Source organism: Salmo salar, chromosome ssa25 (assembly GCF_905237065.1).
Source record: "Salmo salar chromosome ssa25, Ssal_v3.1, whole genome shotgun sequence".
In the NCBI taxonomy this organism is placed as follows: Eukaryota; Metazoa; Chordata; class Actinopteri; order Salmoniformes; family Salmonidae; genus Salmo; species Salmo salar.
In genome coordinates, this window is record NC_059466.1 from 15715921 (window position 1) to 15735065 (window position 19145).

The 19145-nt window shown below is 43.2% G+C and overlaps 1 protein-coding gene across 5 annotated transcripts in view; it reads left to right on the forward strand.

The window, feature by feature from the left end:
• osbpl6 (oxysterol binding protein-like 6) overlaps window positions 1-19145 on the forward strand; it is a 58997-nt gene that overhangs the window by 12618 nt on the left and 27234 nt on the right. For all 5 annotated transcript variants that reach the window (XM_014173319.2, XM_045707794.1, XM_045707791.1 and 2 more), the window contains exon 2: window positions 15842-16144. In XM_014173319.2, the coding sequence (XP_014028794.2) occupies window positions 15989-16144 (156 nt within the window). In that variant the 5' untranslated portion in view covers window positions 15842-15988. The remainder of the gene's footprint in view (window positions 1-15841; window positions 16145-19145) is intronic.

Sequence of the window (19145 nt, forward strand, 5' to 3'; positions counted from 1 at the left end):
TGTTCTCCCAATCGACAACCGTTGGTGAGCATGAACAGGCTGTGGGGGAGGCCGTTGCCAGCGCCCCCGCATAGCAGTGTATATCAGCTCCTGGCCCCTCGTCAAAGATACTGGTCGGGCACACACACAAACACACGCACTGATTACATTGTCAATGGTAGTTATGATTAGCGGGGTGGAACCAACCTGACCGCTGCGTTCAACTTTCTATTTCACTTCAGATATCATAAAATGTGAAGTGAAATAGAATGGTGAACACAGCAACCAGGCTGGTTCCATCAGGCTAGGTTATGCCCTGGACATTATATGCATTTTAGAAGTAGAAAATGAGCAACAAATAATGTCTTATGTTTCACAATTGGTTTATCACATGTATCAAAATAGTGAATTGGATTACCTTCTGCATTTGTAGGGGTCTGGCCGAATACTTGCCAACAAGTGGCTGACTGTTCCATTCAAAAGGATGCTCACTGCGAGGGCATGTCTGCATGATGTTGATGAGGGCCCCCTTGCTGGTCTACTCTATGCTGCATGTTTGGCTGGAATCTGGACATCTCTCGAACAACTGTAGCAGGCAATACTATCAGGTGGTGTTGACTGGGAGGGCCTGTGACAGGGTGATATAATAGACAGCCAAGTGGTAAATTGCATTTTGTTCTAAAGGAAGGACAAAGCATTTTGCTAATGCACTTCACAACCAAAATGATTAGTTGTATCTACTGGGCTGTGGAATTGGCCTACTATTTTATTTATTTATTTTATTCATAAAAATTCAAAAAATGTCATGAAAAGCACACAGTTTATTAAGAAAAAAGTTGGGTACCATAAGTACTCTTTCCATAGTGTTTGAATATGCGAACCTATACACACACTTTGATAACATATACACATGAATCTATAGTATATTTTATGTTCATGATCAAACACACAACCCGCTCCGACGTCAATTCAACATTTAGTTTTGATTTACATTTGGTTTAGTTGTCAACTGATGTGATGTCAATGTGAACTCAACAAAACAAATGCGCCATGTCATTGGATGTAGTTGAAAAAATATAGATGAAATTCCCTTACATTGATGACTTTCTTTCAAATCCAATCAGTTTTCCACATTGGTTCAACGTCATCACCAGTGTGTTCGAGACCAACTAAAACCAGAACGATTTAATGCCAAAACTGGAGCAAATCAAGTTCGAGTCCAGACCAACGCCGGTTAGCTGACAGGACTAATTGAGTGACTGGCATAACAAGAGAAACTGCTGATGCACAACCAAATGTCGAAATTACACCTTGTCTATTCTACTATTCTACATGAAACGTGTCGTCCTTTGCAGCTCAGTTGGTAGAGCATGCTGCTTGTAATGACAGGGTAGTGGGTTTGATTCCCAGGAGCACCCATATGTAAAATCTATGTGCATGCCCTGACAAATTGAGGCTGTTCTGAAGGCAAAAGGGGCTGGTGCAACTCAAATATTAGGAAGGTGTTCCTAATGTTTGTATACTCAGTGTGAACAAAAATATGAACGCAACAGGAAAAGTGTTGGTCCCATGTTTCATGAGCTGAAATAAATGATAGAGATGGTTGTCCTTCTGGAAGGTTCTCCGATCTCCACACAGGGACTCTAGAGCTCTGTCAGAGTGACTATCGGGTTCTTGGTCACCTCCCTGACCAAGGTCCTTCTCCCCCGATTAATCAGTTTGGCTGGGCGGCCAGCTCTAGGAAGAGTCTTGGTGGTACCAAACGTCTTCCATTTAAGAATGATGGAGGCCACTGTGTTCTTGCGGACCTTCAATACTGCAGACATTTTTTGGTAGCATTCCCCAGAACTGTCTTGGAGCTGTACGGACAATTCCTTCGACCTCATGGCTTGGTTTTTGCTCTGACATGTACTTTCAACTGTGCGACCTGATATAGACAGGATTGTGTCTTTCTAAATCATGTTCCATCAATTGAATTTACCACAGGTGGATTCCAATCAAGTAGTAGGAACATCTCAAGGATGATCAATGGAAACAGGATGCACCTGAGCTCAATTTCGAGTCTCAAAGCAAAGGGTCCTTATGTCCCGTGTGGCTCAGTTGGTAGAGCATGGTGTTTGCAACGCCAGGGTTGTGGGTTCGATTCCCACGGGGTACCAGTACGGGAAAGAAATGTATGCATTCACTACTGTAAGTTGCTCTGGATAAGAGCGTTTACTAAAATGTAAATGTAAATAAGGTACAGTACCAGTCAAATGTTTGGAAAGCTACTCATTCAAGGGGTTTTCTTAATTTTTACTATTTTCTACATTGTAAAAACTATGAAATAACACTAATGGAATCATTTAGTAACCAAAGAATTGTTAAACAAATCAGTGGGAACCACACATGCAGAGATCATCCGTTCACCTACCCTGCGTCTCACAAAGACACGGCGGTTGGAACCAAAAATCTCAAACTTGGACTCATCAGACCAAAGGACAGATTTCCACCGGTCTAATGTCCGTTGCTCATGTTCCTTGGCCCATGCAAATCTCTTCTTATTGGTGTCCTTTAGTAGTGGTTACTTTTCAGCAATTCGACCATGAAGGCCTGATTCACGCAGTCTCCTCTGAACAGTTGATGTTTAGATGTGTCTGTTACTTGAACTCCGTGAGACATTTATCTGGCAACTCTAATGAACTTATCCTCTACAGCAGAGGTAACTCTGGGTCTTTTTTTCCTGTGTCGGTCCTCATGAGAGCCAGTTTCATCATAGCGCTTGATGGTTTTTGCTACTGCACTTGAAGGTATACAGTTGAAGTTGGAAGTTTACATACACTTAGGTTGGAGTCATTAAACCTTGTTTTTCAACCACTCCACAAATTTCTTGTTAACAAACTATAGTTTTGGCAAGTCGGTTAGGACATCTACTTTGTGCATGACATAAGTAATTTTTCCAATAATTGTTTACAGACAGATTATTTCACTTATAATTCACTGTATCACAATTCCAGTGGGTCAGAAGTTTACATACACTAAGTTGACTGTGCCTTTAAACAACTTTGAAAATTCCAGAAAAGGATGTCACGGCTTTAGAAGATTCTGATAGGCTAATTGACATCATTTGAGTCAATTAGTGGTGTACCTGTGGATGTATTTTAAGGCCTGTATGTAAACTTCCGACTTCAACCGTATATGCGGCTGTCATAGTTTTGATGTCTTCACTATTTTTCTACAATGAAGAAAATAGTAAAAAATTGAGAAAAATCCTGGAATGAGTAGGTGTGCCCAAACTTTGACTGATAATGTATGTACTGTGCTTTAGCTGAGAATATTCTTTACACAGTTAACGTTATTTGTCCAGGCCTCAGTTGTTCCTTGACTAGCACCATTCATTCTCGCCATCGTTAATTCTAACGTTATAACTTCCTATATTAACTGTATCCACTGGTTAAATGGGAGAGAGTGGGGAGATTGCTACTGTATCTTTTTTTGGAGGCCTGCCAGTAGTAATCGTCTCTGATTGACTGAGAGATTCAAGGAGCTATCATTGTTAAGTAACATAGCAGATGCAACGCATTGAGTAATTACATTCATGCACTTCAAAAATATTTTTGCTTAGTCACAGAAGCTTTTAACTACAGTGAACTCCCACATCGTATGAAGGAATGTGTCTACCTGATTTAGGGGACAGTGTGAACAGTTGGGGCCAATTTCATCGTAAAACTTTTCCTTGGTGTTAAATACAGTCTGAACAAACTTAAAATGTATAAGGTGATTGTTCGGATTACGGGATGCCAAGGTCATATTTTTCAATTTTCTGTTCCAGTTCAGATTCACTGACATCTGTGGAATATACTTTTTTTTAATGGCTAGCTCAGAATATGAGCATTCCAAAAGTAGTTTTTATATTAGTCCTTTTGGGAGCTTAGAAAATGTATTTATAAATCCCATCGTTGGATGGTTGGGTTTCCCAAGGGACTCCATAGGTCAGAATTAGCCTATGGAGCCGGGTATTTTTTAATACAACTTTTCGCATTTCACATAACAAACATTACCTGTCGTTGTTGATGAAGCCATCTGTGTCATCAGGGCAGTAACTCGGGTCACAGTCAGAGGCCTCATGATGGCATGTCCTTTTCATAGTAGTCGAGGGAGACTGGAAACAACGGAGGAGGTGTCACAAGGGTACTTGTCGCACAGTGCTTTTATCCTGAGGTCTTGCCCGACAAGCTGTGAATATAGCATGTGAACAGTAAATTAAATCATTTTTGGAAAACATTGCATTCACATTGCTGGACATGTTATGATACCCACCTTTGCTCCTTCTGGTAGGTCCAAGTATCCGTTCATGACCAAGGATCAGTCTGGCACTCAACTATGCACTTTGTCTAACAGAAAAACAGGGTCAACTTTTATGTTTGGCATACATTTTAAAGTGAAAAAACTGAGTCAAAGTGTAATTCTGTTACTTTGGAATTGTGTTTGTGTGTGTGTGTGTGTGTGTGTAAGGGCTTTGGCTGGATGAATCAACAGGCCCAGGGAGACTCACGGCTGTCTGTGCTTGTTCCAGTGCCATAATCAACAGCACCACAGCAAGCAGCTCTCCACCTTACTTCCCCATCATCATCTGCCCATGACAGGGATTTTGGCTGCTACTACCATGACTGAAAATTGGGATGCTTTTTTTTCCCCCGTATAGCCAACATTAAGACTTGGCCTATTTTTGTATATGGCTAATCATGCACTCTTTCTTTGTGCAGCTCTAGTGAAGGAAATGCAATGGTAAAGCACTGCATCGTTCACTTTTTATTTGTTTATTTTGTCCTTTGTTGTCTGTTTTGGCTAATAAGGTCTGTCCCATTAAGGGGATTTAACGATCACGTTTTATAATGGACCTTTTGGATTTGACATCCTTGGGAGCAGGCAGCGTTCAGTAAATAGTCAACACCTTTTCAACAGCTGGAGAGAAGAGAGACAGTATTTACACAGATGTATTACTGTCAATCCATAACACAGGAAAGAGATGACGGTTTGACTAATAAGATCTTTTTGAAGGGTATGATTTATTGTAGCTCCGTAGAGTGTAATCGCTTCTGCAGCATTCTCTTTGTTATTTTAGCTGATGTTGTCTTTTTGGCCATTTGATTGGGTTTTAAACTGAGGAAATACAATGTTAAGATTTGTCATAGAAAATGTATATATTCTATGACATTGATTTTTGGTTGAACCTCGACTCACGTTGGTTGAGCGCCCTCCAATTCTTTCCTGAGTTGAGATTGTCTTAAAGACACCCCGTTTTTTCTGCGCAGTGTTTTTAATACAAATCCTAATACAAATATTAGAAAAAAGATTTTGGGATGAGGAAACTTAAAACGACTAAAACCAGATACAAAGTATGTAAAAAAGATAATGGACCTGTGTATTTCTAAATAAGATTATCTTTGAGAACTAACAATCACCAAAATAAAAACTAGACAGTAAGGGAGAATCTAAAATTCCAGGAGTATTTTTGCCATGGAATTGGGCCCCTATTGATTGTGTTATAATGTTTAATTCACTCAGATAGCATAAGAACACGGCATAAGCCATTGCAAAATGTGTAGAATTGCAGGAAATTAGCTTTAAAACTTGCAATTCTCTCAGCCCCATGTCAAAAATGTGTAGAATTGCAGGAAATGTGATTTAAAACTGAATTAGTTTTTCTTAGATCCATGACAAAATGTTTAGAGTTACAGGACATTTGCTTTAATACAGCAAAAAATTATCTCCAAGCCCACCTCGTAAGCCACATTTTAATCCAGATAAAAACCCTGGAACTATGTGAGGACAAACTCCCACTATTGGTGAAGAGGACTAGCCATGACTTTTCTGATGTTTCTCAGTCTGTTTCTTCTTTGTCAGTGTAAATGCCTCAAATAAAGCAGTAAGGCTGCTTTATTCTTGGCAAAAGATCTGGTCTGATTGGTCAAAAGACCAATTAGTGGCAAAAGATCAGAACCGGGCTGCCTGTGTAAACGCAGCCAATGAGACTTGCATGCAAAGGGATTCTTGGGATTTTTAACATGCTGTGTTATCAATGGACATTGTTTCTGTGACATTTCTCCTTGTGTCAAAATAACCCAGAGCTAAGCCCTGCTGGGAAACTGATGTTTGACTAGAGTCTGTTAACAATATGCTTGACACAAGTATCATTCATTATCCCTGCTTAGAGCTGAAGGCATCCTCTTGACCAGTGGTACAAACTGTACAAAGTGACAATGTAAATCAAACACAGGCCACTCTACAAAAGCATACAACCTCAAACAGGAACCAGTTATTTGAAATGTAATCATTTTATGTTTTTCGCTGAATCAAGCTAATACCTAGAATTTGGTGAGAAGTTGAGCTACAAGGATAGGGCTGACTCAATTTCAGGGCAACTTCCCCTTCAAGCTAAACATAACATAGCTAGCTTTCTGAATGCACAAGCTAAGCGCCTGATGTGATGTTCAACAGTTTTCAGTGCAGAGGATGTGCTGACTTCAAAATGTCACATCTTTACAGTGTTTTAGCACTGAATTTTGTAACAACATTTCTAGGTGTGTGTAGTTTTTTGTAGTGTAGGGTGGTAGTAAACAACTGTGGTCTTGTTGTTCCTTTTGTAGCTCAGTTAGTAGAGCATGGCCCTTGTAGCGCCAGGGTTGTTGGTTCGGTTCCTGGGGTCACCCATACGTAAAATGTATGCACGCATGACTGTAAGTCGCTGTGGATAAAATTGTCAGGACCTTTTAAGAAAGTATTCATATCCCTTGGCTTATTCCACATTTTGTGGATGGATTAAGGTTTTTTTTCTCATCCATTTACACACCATACATCATAATGACAAAGTGCAAACATGTTTTTAGACATTTTTGCACATTTATTGATAAATACAGAAATATCTAATTTACATCAGTATTCACACCCCTGACTCAATACTTTGTAGAAGCACCTTGGCAGCGAGTCTTTCTGGGTAAGTCTCTAAGAGCTTTCCACGCCTGGATTGTGTAACATTTGCCCATTATTCTTTTAAAAATTCTTCATGCTCTTTTGATCATTGCTAGTCAACCATTTTCAGGTCTTGCCATAGATTTTAAAGTAGATTTAACTCAAAAATAACTTGGCCGCTCAGGAACATTCACTGTCTTCTTGGTAAGAAACTCCAATGTAGATTTGGCCTTGTGTTTTAGGTAATTCTCCTGCTGAAAGGAGAATTCATCTCTCAGTGTCTGGTGGAAAGCAGACTGAACCAGGTTTTCCTCTAGGATTGTGCCTGTGCTTAGCGCCATTCCATAATCCTTAATGATTACAAGCATACCCATAACTTGATGCACCTACCACTATGCTTGAACATCTAGAGAGTGGTACTCTGTAATGTGTTATCTTGGATTTGCCCCAAATATAACACTTTGTTGCTGTTGATCCATCCTCAGTTTTCTCCTATCACAGCCATTAAACTCTGTAACTATTTTAAAGCCACCATTGGCCTCATGGTGAAATCCTTGAGCAGTTTCCTTCCTCTCTGGCAACTGAGTTAGGAAGGATGCCTGTATCTTTGTAGTGACTAGGTGTATTGACACACCATCCAAAGTGTAATTAATAACTTCACCATGCTCAAAGGGATATTCAATGTCTTTAAAAAAAAAATAAGTGCCATTCTTTGCGTGGCATTGGAAAACCTCCCTGGTCTTTGTGGTTGAATCTGTGTTTGAAATTCACTGCTTGACTGAAGGACCTTACAGATAATTGTATGTGTGGGGTACAGAGATGAGGTAGTCATTCAAAAATCATGTTAATCATTTACATGGACTGCAATAATAGTGTTTATGTGACTTGTTAAGCAAATTTTTACTCCTGGACTTATTTAGGCTTAACATAACAAAGGGGTTGAGTACTTATTGACTCAAGACTTTTCAGCTTTCCATTTTTAATAAGAATTGAACAAATAAAAATAAACATAATTCCACTTTGACATTAAGGGGTATTGTGTGTGCCAGTAATGACAAAATCACAATTTATTCCATGTTAAATCCAGGCTGTGACACAACAAAATGTGGAAAAGGTAAAGTGCGAATACTTTCTGAAGACAATGTATATTATATAATAAACAAAAATATAAACGCAACATGTAAAGGTCCCATGTTTCATGAGCTGAAGTAAAAGATCCCAGAAATTTCCCATACGTACAAAAAGCTTATTTCTCCAAATGTTGTGCACCAATTTGTTTACATTCCTGTTAGTGTGCATTTCTCCTTTGCCAAGATAATCCATCCACCTGACAGCTGTGGCATATCAAGAAGCTGATTAAACAGCATGATCATTACACAGGCGCACCTTGTGCTGGGGACAATAAAAGTCCACTCTAAAATGTGCAGTTTTGTCACACAACACAATGCCACAGATGTCTCAAGTTTTGAAGGAGCATGCAATTAGTATGTGGACATTCCTGCAGTCAGCATACTAACTGGTTTTCTGATCCATTCCCCTACCTTCATTTTGCATATCTGTATTTCCAGTTATGTGAAATCCATAGGTTAGGGCCTAATACATTTCCTTATATGAACTGTAACTCAGTAAAATCTTTGAAATTGTTGCATGTTGAGTTTATATTTTTGTTCAGTGTATATTTCTTACATATTGTTGTACAACAGGCGATGTTCCAGGTCCTATCTGCCCAGAGACGATAGTCACACTAACAAGATTTAAGAGATTAAACTCATTACTAATCAAGTCTAGGAAGGAGAGCTTCCAACAAGCACTGTTGTGACATCCAATGTTGCTTTTTGTAGCTGTTTGTTGCCACGCCATCTAGACAGGGATAGGCAGCACATCACCTGTATGTTACTCATTCTATGCATGAGCTGCACTGGTGGTGTTTTACCATGAAATGCATTTATCTACAGTAGGCCGATACTCTCCATGTCTTCTTCCTAGACTGATGAGGAGGAAGGGATCTGTTAGAGAGCCATACTTTTCTGAATAGGCTCAGGTTTTGTCTGGGCTTAGTTCCTAGTTGGTTAAAGACGGGGGCTGGTAACATAGATCAGACTGTGTGTGGAGTACAGTATGTTCATGAGAGAGAGAGTGTGTGTGTGTGTGTGTGTGTGTGTGTGTGTGTGTGTGTGTGTGTATGTGTGGGGGGTGGGGTGAGACCAGGCTACAGATGTATCCTGTTGTTGAAATAACCGAATCCTCCTGATTCAGCTCTTTCCTGTAAGAACTAGGCCTACACTCACTACGGTAACTATGGAGTAAGGTTACACAGAGAGAAAGTGGTGATCAGGCCAGACGTACTGATAATCTTACCTTGTATGAGGGAGCAGCTTGGAAACAAGTCCACTGATTCTACCCTATCAGCGTGTCTTTTTACACTGCCAGTTATTCGGCAGGTAGCCTAGCGGTTAGGAGTGTTGGGTTGGTAACTGAAAGGTCGCTGGTTCGAATCTCAGTGCTGACTAGGTGAAAAATATGTCGAGGGTCTCTGAGGGTGTCTCAGGATATATCTGGGATTTTCCAAAGACATTTTTTTCCTATTCACACATTCGTATAATCCACACTTGTGCATGTGTGAAATAGGACAAATGTAAGCACCCACCAGTTATTACCTAATGTACTCCTATATCAGATGTAGTCCTACCAGTCGTCTGTTTCTTTATTCTGGTTTCAGCCACTTCAGCGGAGTAGACTCCTATTATGCGTTACGCTGCCTGCTGTGAGATAGAAAATGAAAACCAGAAATTCCGCTCTAGTCCTCAGGGTCCAATTAACCTGAACTGCATGTCCCTCTCCCTCAGCCTACGCTAGATCAATACTGAGGCAGGGTGACAGCTATCTCACACAATGACTCTGCACTTACACAATACTGAGGTGTCAGCCTGCCTGGAACTATGGACAGACTGATGAGAGCTTTTTTTTTTGTCTGGTCAGCTGAAGATGGATCAGCCATGTTTGTATGGAATCTCTTACAGTATGATGACTTAGATGATGTAACCATTGCATGTCAGATGATTATAGTGACTGTTCATTCCATATCCATTCAAAACATATCTAGGCCTAACAATTGTAAGAGGCTAGGTTACATCCTCGACTAGTTTGCGTTCCAGATCCTGCATATACACTGTGTCTTGTATTGATTTGGTATCCCCACCCAATATGGCGTCATTAACGAATGTATCATTAGAAGGGATGCAGAGGGATTTATGTTGCCTGTGGGATCTGGGATGGCTAGTTTTCCCACTGCAATCGAGACGCTGATTACTGTCATGAATTAACTGAACACACAGCGATCTGCCACACAACAGAACTGAATCATATACAAGGCGGAGTGGACAAGAAATGTTAATTGGGTGTCCTGTGTCTCTTCTCGTCTCTGTCTGTGAGACAAGGGCGATGGGAAAAACCTCAGGCATGCGTCACTGAGCCAATTATACTGGTTGAGTTTGCTCTTTGGCTGGGTGAGAGACCGAGACATGCAGAGTAGGGATAGGAGGCCAGACACCGCTGCACTGCTGGGTGGAATATGAGTGAAATGCAGAATTGAGATGTCACCTTTCTCACTATAACAAACATCATAATTAATGAGATTCTCTGGTAAATTTGTGTACTTTTTAGCCAGTAAAATCAAATCTAACTTTATTTGTCACATGCGCCGAATACAACATGTGTAGACCTTACAGTGAAATGCTTACTTACAAGCCCTTAACCAACAATGCAGTTTTAAGAAAATACCCCCCAAAAAAGTAACAGATATGAATAACAAGTAATTAAAGAGTAGCAGTAAATAAGAATAGCAGGGCTATATACAGGGGATACCGGTACAGAGTCAATGTGCAGGGGCACCGGTGTCGCTGTAATTCAGGTAATTATGTACATGTAGGTAGAGTTATTAAAGTGGCTATGCATAGATAACAGAGAGTAGCAGCAGCAGTTCTGTAGCAGCAGAGTAGCAGCAGTTCTGTAGCAGCAGAGTAGCAGCAGCAGTTCTGTAGCAGCAGAGTAGCAGCAGCAGTTCTGTAGCAGCAGCAGTTCTGTAGCAGCAGAGTAGCAGCAGCAGTTCTGTAGCAGCAGAGTAGCAGCAGCAGTTCTGTAGCAGCAGAGTAGCAGCAGCAGTTCTGTAGCAGCAGCAGTTCTGTAGCAGCAGCAGTTCTGTAGCAGCAGAGTAGCAGCAGCAGTTCTGTAGCAGCAGAGTAGCAGCAGCAGGTCTGTAGCAGCAGCAGTTGGGTAGCAGCAGCAGTTCTGTTTCTAATCTTTACAGGAAAATGCCAAGGGCACTATCTGATGTGTGGAGACATTTCACTACAGATAATGTAGAAGGAAAAGCTGTGTACATTTGCAAATACTGTGCTAAATCATATGTGAAGAATGCAAAAAGATGCAGAATCATCTGGCCAAGTGCATAAAGTTCCCCCCAGTGCTCACAACAAGCAACCTCTGACAAAAGTCCCTCTACTTCTATTCGAGGTGAAACTTATGAATCATACACCTTATCGATAGCAACAGCTCATGGTCCTCCTGGAATTATAATTTTTTTTGACACAATGGAGGAACGTAGTCAGAGAAATGCTGATGAATGTGTTGCTCGAACTGTGTATGCAACTGGTTCACCTCTGATGCTCACAGGCAATGTGTATTGGAAGAGATTTCTGAATGTTCTTCGCCCAGCATACACCCCTCCAACCAGACATGCTTTATCTACTCATTGCTGGATGCAGAGTTCAGAGTTCAAGTGAAGGTCAAGCAAATCATAGAGAAAGCAGACTGTATTGCAATCATCTCTGATGGGTGGCCGAATGTTCGTGGGCAATGAATAATTAACTACGTCATCTCAACCAGTAATCTACAAGAGCACAGACACAAGGGACAACAGACACACCGGTCTCTACGTTGCAGATGACCTGAAGGCATTCATCAATGACCTTGGACCACAGAAGGTATTTGCACTGGTGACAGACAATGCTGTGAACATGAAGGCTGCTTGGTCTACAGTGGAGGAGTCCTACCCTCACATCATACCCATTGGCTGTGCTGTTCATGCATTGAATCTGCTCCTCAAGGACATCATAGCACTGAAAACAATGTATACACTCTACAAGAGAGCCAAGGAAATGGTTAGGTATGTGAAGGGTCATCAAGTTATAGCAGCAATCTACCTCACCAAGCAACGTGAGAAGAATAAGAGCACCACATTGAAGCTGCCCAGCAACACCCGTTGGGGTGGTGTTTTCATCATGTTTGACAGTCTCCTGGAGGGGAAAGAGTCTCTCCAAGAAATGGCCATATCACAGTCTGCCAATATGGACAGCCCCATCAAGAGGATCCTCCTGGATGATGTAAGGAAGAGAGTGGTAAGGAGCCTGAAACTCCTGAAACCTATAGCAGTAGTCATTGCATGGATCCTGTCTGATGTTCAGACTCTGCTTGCAGATATAAGAGAAGAAATCCGTACTGCCCTGCCCACTTCACTGTTGCTCCAAGCAGAGGAAACTGCAGTTCTGAAATACATCAAAAAGCATGAAGACTTCTACCTGAAGCCCATACACGCTGCAGCGTACATGTTTGACCCCAAGTATGCTGGCAAGAACATCCTGTCTGGTGTAGAGATCAACAAGGCCTATGGTGTCATCACTACTGTGTCTTGCCACCTTGACCTGGATGAGGGCAAGGTTCTTGGCAGTCTGACGAAGTACACTTCCAAGCAAGGGCTTTGGGATAGAGATGCGATATGGCAGTCGTGACAACATATCTCATCAAGGGACTTTGTGGATATGAGGCTCTTTCCCCTGTTGCCTCCATCATCCGCCTCAGAGTGCAACTGGCCCTTGTTTGGGAACACGCACACCAAAGCACGCAACAGGGTGACCAATACAAGGGTTGAAGAATTGGTGGCCGTCCGGGCAAATTTGAGGCTTTTTGAGCCTGACATCATCAACAAGGTTGGAAAGTGACAGTGAAGATGAGGCCTCAGAGTCTGATGTTTAAGAGGTGGACATTGAGGAGGTCCAGGGAGAAGACATGGAAGCCTGAGAGGAAGACAACCAAAGCTTTAGTTTCTAGACTATCATTTTACAGATGTTTGTTGAAAACGTTTTTGGGAGATGCGATGGATCATTGGGGATCATTCAATATTCCCTTTCTTTTGTTGTTCAGTGAAATCATCCCATGTGAAGAGTCAACTCATTTAATAAAAGTTAAATTTGTAACAAAATATTTTATTTTTATTTCTATTGGATGGATTTAATAATTTGCAATTATGTCTACTTATGATAAGGTACAAGGTTTATGTTTCTTATGATATGGTAAATACACTGCTCCAAAAAATAAAGGGAACACTTAAACAACACAATGTAACTCCAAGTCAATCACACTTCTGTGAAATCAAACTGTCCACTTAGGAAGCAACACTGATTGACAATACATTTCACATGCTGTTGTGCAAATGGAATAGACAACAGGTGGAAATTATAGGCAAGACACCCCCAGTAAAGGAGTGGTTCTGCAGGTGGTGACCACAGACCACTTCTCAGTTCCTATGCTTCCTGGCTGATGTTTTGGTCACTTTTGAATGCTGGCGGTGCTTTCACTCTAGTGGTAGCATGAGACGGAGTCTACAACCCACACAAGTGGCTCAGGTAGTGCAGCTCATCCAGGATGGCACATCAATGCGAGCTGTGGCAATAAGGTTTGCTGTGTCTGTCAGCGTAGTGTCCAGAGCATGGAGGCGCTACCAGGAGACAGGCCAGTACATCAGGAGACGTGGAGGAGGCCGTAGGAGGGCAACAACCCAGCAGCAGGACCGCTACCTCCGCCTTTGTGCAAGGAGGAGCAGGAGGAGCACTGCCAGAGCCCTGCAAAATGACCTCCAGCAGGCCACAAATGTGCATGTGTCTGCTCAAACGGTCAGAAACAGACTCCATGAGGGTGGTATGAGGGCCCGACGTCCACAGGTGGGGGTTGTGCTTACAGCCCAACACCGTGCAGGACGTTTGGCATTTGCCAGAGAACACCAAGATTGGCAAATTCGCCACTGGCGCCCTGTGCTCTTCACAGATGAAATCAGGTTCACACTGAGCACATGTGACAGACGTGACAGAGTCTGGAGATGCCGTGGAGAACGTTCTGCTGCCTGCAACATCCTCCAGCATGACCGGTTTGGCGGTGGGTCAGTCATGGTGTGGGGTGGCATTTCTTTGGGGGGCCGCACAGCCCTCCATGTGCTCGCCAGAGGTAGCCTGACTGCCATTAGGTACCGAGATGAGATCCTCAGACCCCTTGTGAGACCATATGCTGGTGCGGTTGGCCCTGGGTTCCTCCTAATGCAAGACAATGCTAGACCTCATGTGGCTGGAGTGTGTCAGCAGTTCCTGCAAGAGGAAGGCATTGATGCTATGGACTGGCCCGCCCGTTCCCCAGACCTGAATCCAATTGAGCACATCTGGGACATCATGTCTCACTCCATCCACCAACGCCACGTTGCACCACAGACTGTCCAGGAGTTGGCGGATGCTTTAGTCCAGGTCTGGGAGGAGATCCCTCAGGAGACCATCGGCCACCTCATCAGGAGCATGCCCAGGCGTTGTAGGGAGGTCATACAGGCACGTGGAGGCCACACACACTACTGAGCCTCATTTTGACTTGTTTTAAGGACATTACATCATAGTTGGATCAGCCTGTAGTGTGGTTTTCCACTTTAATTTTGAGTGTGACTCCAAATCCAGACCTACATGGGTTGATAAATTGGATTTCCATTGATTATTTTTGTGTGATTTTGTTGTCAGCACATTCAACTATGTAAAGATAAAAGTATTTAATAAGATTATTTCATTCATTCAGATCTAGGATGTGTTATTTTAGTGTTCCCTTTGTTTTTTTGAGCAGTGTATATCCAATGCAAAAAACATCTACATTTAAATGGTGTTAATATTAATTTGCATATATTTACATTAATTCCCACAGAAAGTTTCCACCTTTGAATATTCCCCAAAATGTGCAACCTTAGTATTCACTGATCTTCATGTCTTAAAGTATATAAACTACCATGTCACAACACAACTGATTGGCTCAAACCCATTAAGAAGGATATAAATTCCACAAAATTAGCTTTTAAGAAGGCACACCTGTTAATTGAAATGCATTCCAGGTGTCTATCTCATGAAGCTGGTTGAGAGAATGCCAAGAGGGTGCAAAGCTGTCATCAAGGCAAAGGGTGGCTATTTGAAGAATCTTAAATATAAAATATATTTTGATTGAACACTTTTTTGGTTACTACATTATTCCATGTGTTATTTCATAGTTTTGATGTCTTCGCTATTATTCTACAATGTAGAAAATAGTAAAAATAAAGAAAAATCCTTGAATGAGTAGGTGTTCTAAAACCTTTGACCGGTAGTGTATGTACTCCTTGTAAAAAATGTCAGTGTAGAGCCCTTAACTATAATAATAAATAAGCTGTATCACTCAGCATTTCACCCAGCTCTAGATGCTACCATGATTAAGGATAATCCGTAATGAATCGTAAATGATGACGTGAGAAAGTTGGCGGGTCAAAGATCATGCCCCCAAGACATGCTAACCTCCCCTGTTATTGCTAATGGTGAGAGTTTAGCATGTCTTGGGGGCATGATCTTTGATCCTCTGTAACGTGCTCTCTCTCTCTCTCTGCTGTGTGTGCATCTTGCTAGCTGTCACTGAAATGGTGGGGCACTGAAGCTCATTGGCTAGAACTCGAATTGCTAGGGTGTGTAGTGTCGTTTAGGCTCTGGGCTGGATGGATGCACAACCAGAAACAGTGATGGGAGGAGGAGGGGTTAACATAACGTAGCCTAACGTCTGTGTGTCATGTCTGTCTCTGTCTGTGCTGCAGATGAGAGGAGCGTGAGCCGGGGAAAGCGTGCTGCAGAGCTGCATCAGATAATGCTGTTGACCCACATGGCCTGGAGCTGCTGCTGAGGGAGGAACAGTCGAGTCCAGTCAGAAAGCCACAGAGAGGGGTGCTACGGGGAGGGAAGCCATGTCCTACCACCACCACAGGAACCCCAGCCAGAGCAGCCACCGCACCATGAGCGCGGAGGAGAGGTGCTCCACGCCCGTCCACCACCACAAGACGTCCACGCCCACACACAAAAGCGCCTCGTCCTCCTCCTCGTACCAGCGCGACACCCGCCAGGTAAGCGGCGCCCGCCTCCAGACAGACAGAGCGAGACACAGTCCGCTGCTCTGGGAACAGTGTAGTGGTGTGATTCACTCAATCTGGTCCCCTGAGACTGTCTCTGGAGCAGCAGACAGACAGAGTGGGACTGACAGGAAGTAACAGCTCCCTGAGCGCAGTCTGTAAGGGCGATCACTGAGAGCTGTGCTATTATGAGGAGGTGATGACTATCCACTGTATGTAAGCAGCTATTATCATTCTAGGCGTTTTATGTTGTGCACTGTAGTATGTTGTAGAGTAGTGGTGTCAATTCCAGGCATTGTGGCTTATCTGTGTCCACCGTTCACCATGTCTTAAGTGGGAGGTATTGTAAACAGTGAAGTAGAATCATTCTTTCTTTTAAGGGTCAGCTTAGGGGGGGGCTTTAAATGTTAGCCCCTTTTGTAAGCGTGTGAAGAGGAAGCCTTTCTACTGTCTGGGTTTGTGAACTGAACTGCCATATCACCGTGCCATGGAGAAACAGGACACTTATCTGGAATCTCTGACATCACGGCTTTTCCGATGGGGGGGATCGTGAATAATTCATGAGGTAGGGTTAGAAAGCCAAGGCTCGATTGGACCAGGGAACGGGTGGCACACTCTGGTATTCTTTGCTGTGTGGGAGCTACTTCTGCATTCCCGTAACCATGGGAGATTGCTCTCTGAAGGGGAGCGCTTTGGGGAGTTGGTGAGGGAATTGCGGCCTGTACAGAACACTTATAGTAGCAGTCAGGCTTGCTGCTAAATGAGAGATTTAACCCTTCCTGTGCCTCCTACTCGGTTCCCTGTCGTTCTGTACATGGTGTACAAAGAGACCTTGTGAGCTCTGCGTTCTTCTAGCCTGTTCCCTGAATTCGCTCTAATCTAAACAGCATATTGATGTCCCATTCCTACTCCGCTAATTTAATGAGTTTAATTAAAGTAGCGAGCAAGGGAGGTAAGAGGCATGCAAGGAATTAGGCACTTGTCCAATTGATTCACCTTACTCGTCCTTTGTGAGACTGCGATGCCTCGAAAGGTTATTGGCTGATAGTGACTGCTGTTGTATTTCATTACTGTAGTAATTTACTGTATAGATGCTGTAGATCCAGGGACGCGCCAGAGGATTGTCTACTATAGTACACAGCTATTGTTGTGGCTGGAGGTGGGGCCATGTGGTGTGATTTGTTAATACAGGCTGATCCTGTGTCCTCATTGGCTCCCGAGTTGAAAGGCACGACTAGCTACAACCCAGCTCAGTATCGCCATCACCGTAGTGATGCATTAACCCGAGCACCAAGAGTAATCTTTATAACTCTGTTGCCTCGTTGTTTATGTGGTTAGGGGGTGTAGAAAGAGTATGATTGTATCAGTGTCTGTATGCGTGTTTACTGCTGTATGAGGGTTATATCCTCCCTAGAGAATCCTGGGGAAGTGGTGCAGACTACAGACCCAGGGAAAAGACCTTGGTAGGCTTGGCTGGCTGCAGTGTGTTTCAGTGTGCGAGGGGAAAGTGAGTGCAGTGGCTATTTGTGGGGGAAGCCTTAATGAGATCCAGTCCCTATGGGATCAGTACATGTCACTTTCTCTTGTGCTGCAGACTACCGTTTGGCACTCTGGACTGGAGACTCTCACAAGTGCAATTAGAGACACCACCTGCAGTGTATCGTACCGACGCACTGATTCAGCGCACATCCTGCACAGTCATCCCTCTGTGTGTCTAGATAATCACGCTAACCTTTTTCCTTTACGCTGTAACAACCGTCTGCCGTCTCTTAGTGTGATAAGATGGTTCTGAGGCATGGAGATAAGGAACACGATGAATCTGAAACGTTTGGTTCCCTTTATGCTTCTGTGGGCGACCAGGGAAAGTCTTTTGATAGCAGACGATGAGTGGATTTATGGCTGTGGAGAAATCAATGATGTGCTTATGAACAGCAGCAGATAGAGGCTGTGTTCATGGTAATGGTCAGAACACATTGATGGAAGATGAAAGGGTGATGAAGCGCTTGCGCTGACAATATAATACGTCTCCGCCATTTTCACTGTGGCAAAAGTATATCCAATGAAGCCCTTGTTTTGGGTGTCCAACCACTAAGTCTCTTTAAAAAAAAATGTTTAACTGGGTTATCCCATTGAGGTCAAAAGTGCAATTTTTCAAGGGACGACCTGCCCAATATAATGACTTTACATTGTCAGAGAGATGACACACACCTCACCAGGGCTCTCCAACCCTGTTCCTGGAGAGTTACCGTCCTGTAGGTTTTAACTCCAACCCTGTTCCTGGAGAGATACCGTCTTGTAGGTTTTAACTCCAACCCTGTTCCTGGAGAGCTACCGTCCTGTAGGTTTTCACTCCAACCCTGTTCCTGGAGAGTTACCGTCCTGTAGGTTTTCACTCCAACCCTGTTCCTGGAGAGCTACCTTCCTGTAGGTTTTCACTCCAACCCTGTTCCTGGAGAGTTACCGTCCTGTAGGTTTTCACTCCAACCCTGTTCCTGGAGAGCTACCGTCCTGTAGGTTTTCACTCCAACCCTGTTCCTGGAGAGCTACCGTCCTGTAGGTTTTCACTCCAACCCTGTTCCTGGAGAGCTACCGTCCTGTAGGTTTTCACTCCAACCCTGTTCCTGGAGAGCTACCGTCCTGTAGATTTTCACTCCAACCCTGTTCCTGGAGAACTACGGTCCTGTAGGTTTACACTCCAACCCTGTTCCTGGAGAGCTACCGTCCAGTAGGTTTTCACTCCAAACCTAATCTGGCACCTGATTCTAATAATTAGCTGGTTGATAAGCTGAACCAGGTCAGTTATAACTGAGGATAGAGCGAAAACCTACAGGAGGGTATTTCTCCAGGAGCAGGGTTGGAGACCCCTGCACTACACGTTCTGTGCAAGGGTTGGCCCATAGATCCTCCTCTTAATGGGCAATCCATGGGCAATCTGTGTTGGGGGGGGGGTGAATCTGCCATCTGTTGCCCTTGTCAATGTGTGAAGTGGAGAGTA